Source organism: Microtus ochrogaster, chromosome 8 (assembly GCF_000317375.1).
Source record: "Microtus ochrogaster isolate Prairie Vole_2 chromosome 8, MicOch1.0, whole genome shotgun sequence".
In the NCBI taxonomy this organism is placed as follows: Eukaryota; Metazoa; Chordata; class Mammalia; order Rodentia; family Cricetidae; genus Microtus; species Microtus ochrogaster.
In genome coordinates this window covers 41,097,470-41,103,971 of record NC_022015.1, presented here as the reverse complement: position 1 = coordinate 41,103,971, position 6,502 = coordinate 41,097,470, and the positions used below count along the sequence as shown (strand labels likewise).

General features: G+C 57.0%; 1 protein-coding gene across 3 annotated transcripts in view; it reads right to left on the bottom strand.

Annotated features, from left to right (window-relative positions):
- Positions 1-6,502, bottom strand: part of Cdc42bpg (CDC42 binding protein kinase gamma) — a 21,607-nt gene that overhangs the window by 8,918 nt on the left and 6,187 nt on the right. For all 3 annotated transcript variants that reach the window (XM_005351797.2, XM_026781736.1, XM_026781735.1), the window contains exons 10-28: positions 5,858-5,955; positions 5,679-5,759; positions 5,377-5,483; positions 5,108-5,287; positions 4,792-4,884; positions 4,550-4,671; positions 4,390-4,465; positions 4,056-4,162; positions 3,865-3,979; positions 3,391-3,539; positions 3,223-3,311; positions 2,879-2,931; positions 2,691-2,789; positions 2,546-2,605; positions 2,189-2,294; positions 1,811-1,944; positions 1,590-1,729; positions 1,414-1,495; positions 527-743 (exon numbers count right to left, since the gene is read on the bottom strand). In XM_005351797.2, the coding sequence (XP_005351854.1) occupies positions 527-743; positions 1,414-1,495; positions 1,590-1,729; positions 1,811-1,944; positions 2,189-2,294; positions 2,546-2,605; positions 2,691-2,789; positions 2,879-2,931; positions 3,223-3,311; positions 3,391-3,539; positions 3,865-3,979; positions 4,056-4,162; positions 4,390-4,465; positions 4,550-4,671; positions 4,792-4,884; positions 5,108-5,287; positions 5,377-5,483; positions 5,679-5,759; positions 5,858-5,955 (2,108 nt within the window). The remainder of the gene's footprint in view (positions 1-526; positions 744-1,413; positions 1,496-1,589; positions 1,730-1,810; positions 1,945-2,188; positions 2,295-2,545; positions 2,606-2,690; positions 2,790-2,878; positions 2,932-3,222; positions 3,312-3,390; positions 3,540-3,864; positions 3,980-4,055; positions 4,163-4,389; positions 4,466-4,549; positions 4,672-4,791; positions 4,885-5,107; positions 5,288-5,376; positions 5,484-5,678; positions 5,760-5,857; positions 5,956-6,502) is intronic.

Below are 6,502 nucleotides of genomic sequence, written 5' to 3'. Positions count from 1 at the left end.
GAGTGCTGGGATTAAAGGCGTGCACCACGATCGCCCGGCCCATGCCTGGTGTTTTTGATTTTTTAAGATCTCCATATGTAGCTCAGCTCAAGCTGACTTTGAACTCTGGAGCCTTCTGCCTCAGCCTCCCAGGGAGTCGTCTTTGTTTCTCCCTAGAACTTCTGTTCCTTCCACTTATTTGAGATTCTCCTAGAAAAAGGAGAACCAGCTGGGCATGGTGGTCCTCACCTTTAATCTTAACTCCAGCACCTGGAGGCAAAGGCAAGCAAATCTCTGTGAGTTCAAGGCCAGCTAGGGCTGTGTAGGTAGGGAGACCCTGTCTCAACAAAACATTATCAACAAAAGAGAGAACCAGAACCTACAGAAATGAAGCAGCGAGAAGCCAGGCTGTGTAGCCCATGACCCATGGCTCATCACACAACAACACGGAGGGCTGAAAGGCTCTGCATCTGGGACAGGCCTAGGCTAGTGCCTCCCTACTAGCCTGAACTTTCCTGAAGTGACAGTCCTTCATTGCAAGACTTACCAATGACAGCAGCGCAGAGCGTATGAGGCAGCAGTGGCAATCCATTGTCATAGGCTTCCTTGAGGGTGTACACTGGCCGGGGCCTTGGGCGTGCATCCAGTAGCAGCCGCTGCAGCTCACCCAGCACCTGAAGCCAGCGCTCCCTCTCGCCCTCATTCTCTGCCAGCAGCAGCACAGTACACGTGGTTGGTGGCACTGTCAGCTGGGAGGCTGTCACCTGCAGAGAGGGAGTCAGGCTGGAGGGCAATGACCAAGACCCATCCATCTATCCTTCCCTCCTTCTCCTTCCCCTACTGATGTTTGTTAGCATGCTAGCTGGTTGTAGTGCTCAGCAGGGAGTAAGCCTGACAGAGTACCAGACAAGTGCACTGATAATTTCAGAACCCAGTGACAGGCACATTAACGGGAAAGATAAGCACTGTGGGGATGCAGAGCAGAATCCTAAAGCAGGCTAAGAGATGAAGGATAACTGCCCAGGGTGTTAGAGAACCTGGCTTCAGGGGACTGGGCATGGAAGGTGCTGGCAACTCTGTGCAGAGGAAGGAGACCAAGGAGGAGTTGTACATGAATGCAAGGCACTCTGGGAACTGGAAAGAACAGGTATGACTAGGGCAGGTCGGGACTCAGGGGTGAGGACTGAGAAAGTCTGCAGGCTCAGATGTGCGGTAGCTCAAAGGATTGCTTGAGAGTCTCCTGAAGGTACCAGACAGCCATTCAAGGGCCTTAAACCAAACCGAACGTAGCCTGATTGCTGTGTGGCAAGCTCATGGTGGCATGTGGAGGTGAGATGGCTGGCAGAGGGACAGTGTTGAGATGCAGCAGTGACCAAGACAGGGCCAGCACGGGAAAGAGGTGGAGGTTGGGCCTATCCTGTCCTGAGCACTCACCCTAAAGATGCGTGGCAGGTCCTTGGATTGGGCATGAATGACATCTGAGGCCAAGACAGGGGTAGCTGAGAACTGGGGATCCCTGGGAGGAACAAAGAATACAGGTAAGATTGTACTGTCCCTGAATGAGTCCCTCACCACCTGTGATGTGTCCCGTGTTCCTGCCTGGCACCAACCTCAGATCTAAGGCCTGCAGGAGGACCCCACTGGCCAGGCTTCCCCGAGGGTCAGGGACATCAAACAGCAGCAGGCGGGAGTCACTGAGAGCAGCGTACACGCGCTGCCAGCCCCGGCGAACACCTGACGGTCGCGGCACCTAGTAGGGAGACAGGCATGGAGGGCTGCACAGGTCCTTGGCTCCCATGCCCATCCTCCTCAGCCCTCAGCCACAGCTCACCGAAAGGAAGCCCTCATAGGCAGTGCCTGTGCCTGTTTCGGGGTGCACTCCCAGGGCTGTGCGGAGGAGTTCAGGGGGCACAGGGCAGGGTGGGGCCTGTGGAGCACAGGCTGAATGACAGAAGTAGCCACAGGCTGTGGGGAAATGGAGAGTTGTGGCAGGATGAAGCAGGTCAGGCAACCCAGAACAAGGCCCTGAGCCTTCTAGACAGTTCCCTCAGGGACAATGACACCTGAATTGTCACCCATTGCCATCAAGTGAGAAAGGAATAGGGGACAGGTGACTGAGAGGTGTGGGTGCTGCTGGGTTGAGGAACAGTCTGGGTGTGTCACTGGGGGCTGTGGTATAAAGGAGATCCTGAAGGAGAAGGGTTCTTACAGTCACAGCTGAGGCCCTGGCGGCCCAGGCCCAGCATCAGCGAGGTACAGCGGAGACACTTGGTAGGGGATGGGAAACTCCGGGGACGCAGCGTGTGTGAGCCGGGCTGTGAAGGGGTACATGCTGTCACCATTTCTGCCAGGGCCTCTGAGCACCCATGCTCCATCCCAAAAGGTAGATAGCCAAGAGGCTGAGCCAGGTGGCCATGCCAACTCTGAGCACCTATGCTCCTTGTCAGAAAACCAGCACCATCACCCTAGACGTGGCCTGCAGGGGCAGTGGAAAGGTGAGGGTATCCCAGAGGGATTTAGGGGAAGGGCTGAATGCCCCACCCTCTCCTGCTCCCTGGCCACTGACCTTAGCAGGGGGACCTTCTGCAGGGGTCGTGGTGGCAGCAGGCACTCTGGGGAACACAGTCTGAAGGAAGTGAGTTGGGTAAGTGAGCGACTGAGAAGGGAATGGGCCAGAGCCCACCCCACCGGGATCTCCTGCCTGTTCTCACCCCCATGCGCAGACTGCGGCGGCCCTCTGGCCTCAGCTCTGCTTCTGCTCCAGACCTTGGGGCCTCCCCTGAATTGCCGGGGTCCTTGGCAGAATCCTTCTGAGAATGAGCGAGGATGGAAGGATGTCAGGGCCACCATGCTCCTCACCAGGACTCCTCACTCATGTGCCCCTCTACATGGTTCTTACCTCCGTGTTCCAGAAGGACAGGAGAGGGATGAGAGAGGTGGAGGGCTTGGCATCTGTAGACAAGCGTACAAATAACTGAGGTTGTTGTCCTAGGCTTAGGAACCAGGGGTGGGGATGGACCTTAGTTTCCATCTCAGGGAGATACATAAATGTCCACAGGTGGGTCTTGGGGGAGTCTGGCACACACAGTGCTCATTACGTACTGAGTGACAGATACTGGTGTCGACAGCGATGTGTGGGAAGGACAGATTTCCCTCATATGGGCACCACTGTCATGGGAGCTCCCTGGCATTCATGAGACCGGTGGGGACTGGCTCCAGAGTAGGCAGGCAATGGACACTCACCCCCTGGCCCACGAGCTCGAAGTTCTTCCCGTAGCTCAGCCACCTCTTGCTGCAGGGCCTGGTTTTGCTTCTCAGCCTCCTGCAGGCAGCTGGGAGAGGAGGGCAATGCTCACCACACACAGGCCCCTGCATGGAGCCCGCTCCTCTAGGATCTGCCCATGACCTCACCGTTCCGCCTGCAGCTGGGCTTCCTGCACCTGTGTCAGCCGCTCCTGCAGACCCTGCTTGGCCCGGATCTCAGCTTCCAGTGCTGACTGAAGCTCCAGCCGGGCTGAGGCCTCCATCTTCTGCAGCCTCCGTGCCTTCCACTGGTGGTCCTGACAGTAGCCAAGGACATCTCCGTATGATGTTCTCTGGGACTAGCAGCTTGAGACTCCCTCCCTTCCACTAGAGCATATGGCTGTCCAGGCCACTTGGCCGACCCAAAGACCCCACCACTCTTCCTGTCCTCAACCGTCAGCATAAACCTTGAACTTGGGGGCTGACAAGGTGGCTCAGTAGGCAAAAGGGTGCTTCCAAGACTGACAACTTAAGTTCAATCCCTGGGGCCGACACGGTAGGAAGAGAGAACCAACCCCACAATCTGTCTTATGACCTCTACACATACACACACATGCTACGGCTCTTGTGCATCGGGCTCACCAGAGGCCGGGTAGGGAGTGTTTGGGTGCCCACATTTCGCAAGGACTCCAGCTCCTCAGCCATCTTAGTAGCCAGGGCCTGTAGGTAGCCTCTTGAGACTTTCTCATCATTCACCCTGAATGGGAACGGACTGTATGTCACGGTCTGGGTCCGCAGCCATGCCCAGTCCCACCCAGCCCCACAGCACCCACCAGCTAAGGATGTCAGCGATCTGGGCCTCCCAATTGCTCTCAGTCTCCCGCCGTTCACCCTCCAACCGCTGTTTGCTCTGCAGCTCCAGCTCCAGCTCTTCTGCCAGCTGAGGCCGCAGAGGGAAGTGGGCTCAGTCCCCAGGGGCCCTTGCCGGCCCGGCTGTAGACCAACTGCCCAGCCCCTGCCAGTCTCCCCACACATCACCCACCATTCTAAACCACATTTCCCTACATGCTTCCCATGAGCCTCAATGTGCCCAGCAGCTGGGACCCTGGAGCTCTTCCCTGATCCTGCTGGCACCCAGCCTGCCCCTGGCCTGTCCACCCTACTCACCCGTGCCTGCTCCCGGCTCAGCCGCTGGTTTTCTTCCTGCAGTTGGCACAGAGCCTCCTCTTTCCCAACACTGATCCTGGGGAGAAGGCCAAGGAGATGGAGCTGACACCCAGCCCAGTGCTACCCAGTCCTCTCCTGGCTGCTCCTGCCATGTGCTCACCCCTGGCTGCAGGCATGCTCCAGCTGCACCCTGAGAGCAGCCACCTCCTTCCTGAGTTGGGCCTCTTGAGACTGACGCTCAGCTGATCCCATGCCATTGGTCTCAGGGGCTGCATGGATGGTCTTGACAATGTGGAGAGGGGACAAGGTAGGGGTTTAAGAAGCCATGGCCCACCCCTGGGACTCCAAGAAGAGTCAGGCTAAGAGAGAGTCTCTCTTGCCAAGGGGGAGAAACCTCCATACCTTGGCCTGGGAAGAATCCTTGTCATGGCTTTGTTTATGTTGTCCCTGGAGCCTTGTCACCTCCTGAGTCAGGGTGGCCACCTGGCCTTCCAGCTGTGATGGAGTAACAGCAAGGTAATGCTAACCCTGTCCCTTTAATTCCCTCTGTGTCATTTTGACAAAGACTTACAGTCTCATCCAGCAAGTGCCCCAGGTACCCATCTCACCACTAGGCCCTGATCAGCATACGTCAGCCACACAGGGGTGCAAAAGGACATGGGGTTCCCAATATTTTAAACCCAAATCCTTACTCTCCCTTCCCACTATGGTTACTAACCTCTCTCCGGACCACCCAGGCTTCCTCCAGCTGAGAGTTCAGGGCCTGGATCTGGCTGGTTGTGGCTGCCTCTTTCTCCTGGGCCTCCCACAGCCTCTGTAGGAATTCTTCCTGCCGGTCCTGGGCCTGGCACAGTTCTGCAGCCTGCACCTGCAATGCTGCCTGGACTTCAGTCAGCTCCTGAGGACCAGGGCAAGAAGGACAAGGTCAAGCCAGGGCACTAGAGGCGTGAAGCCCTGAGTCATACCCCCACCTCCCCTAGTGCTCACCTGCTGGAGGCGGTCCTTCTCCCGCTGTAGTTGGGTATCAGTGCCTGGGCTCCCAGTAGGGAGGCCATCAGTCTGTGAGAAGGAGGCCTTGCTGTCCCTCAGTGTCTCTGTGAGGAACAGTCATTGAGACTTGCACACAGGGCCACCCCCACCTCAGTCAGGCATTCCACGCACAGGATCTCACAGAAGTTTCTCCACAGCCAGCGGGAAGGTCTACTTCCCCCATCACACAGCATACACAGAACAGGAGGCAGCGCTGGTACCCAGAAAGGCCCAGGCTGTGATAAGAACAGGAAAGATACCTGCCAGTCTCTCCTGGTGAATCTGTACTTCCTTCTGCAGCTGCACCAGCTCCTGGGGCTGTAAGGAGCCATTCAGCGCCTCTGGCAGGAGAAGGGCCGCAGGGTGAGTAGCCAGGCCTGCAGCAGGCTACCCCTCACCTTGGCCTGACAGTCTCAGCCTTGCCCAGATGCCTCTCTACCTTGACACTTCCGGCTGAGCTCCACCTTCTCCTGCTCCACGTGATGGAGCTTCCGCTCTGGGGCAGCCACTAGCTCAGCACGCTTTTCCTTACTGGGGCTGAGAGGAAACGGGGATGGTTAGCAGAAGACCAGCCTCATGGACCAATCACCTATCCATCCAAGAAACAACACATCACTCCAGACCCAGGCCTGGGCTCTGTGCTGGGGAGAGAAGCACTAGATCACACCCTGCCTTTGGGAGACCTGAACAAGGTAGGTGACCTTGGGTAAGGGCCAACACCTGAGCCTGTTTTCTCACTACAGGGAAATGGAAAACCACAAGGCCGGAGCCAGGCAGTAGTGACACCTTTAATCCCAGCAGTCAGGAAGCAGAGGTAGGCATAACTCTGAGTTTGAGGCCATCCTGGTCTACAGAGTGAATTCCAGAACAGCCCGGACTACACAGAAAAATCCTGTCTCAAAAAAAGGGGCTCTTCAGGGGCCAGCGAGCTGTCTCAGCTGGTAAGGGTGCCTGTTGCCAAGCCTGACCACCTGATTCCATCCTTGGGAACCGCAAGGTGGAGGGAGAGGCCTGACTTCTGAAAGTCTGCCCTCTACAGCTGCATTGCAGTGCATCGTGTCCACACACGTGCATCATGTCCACA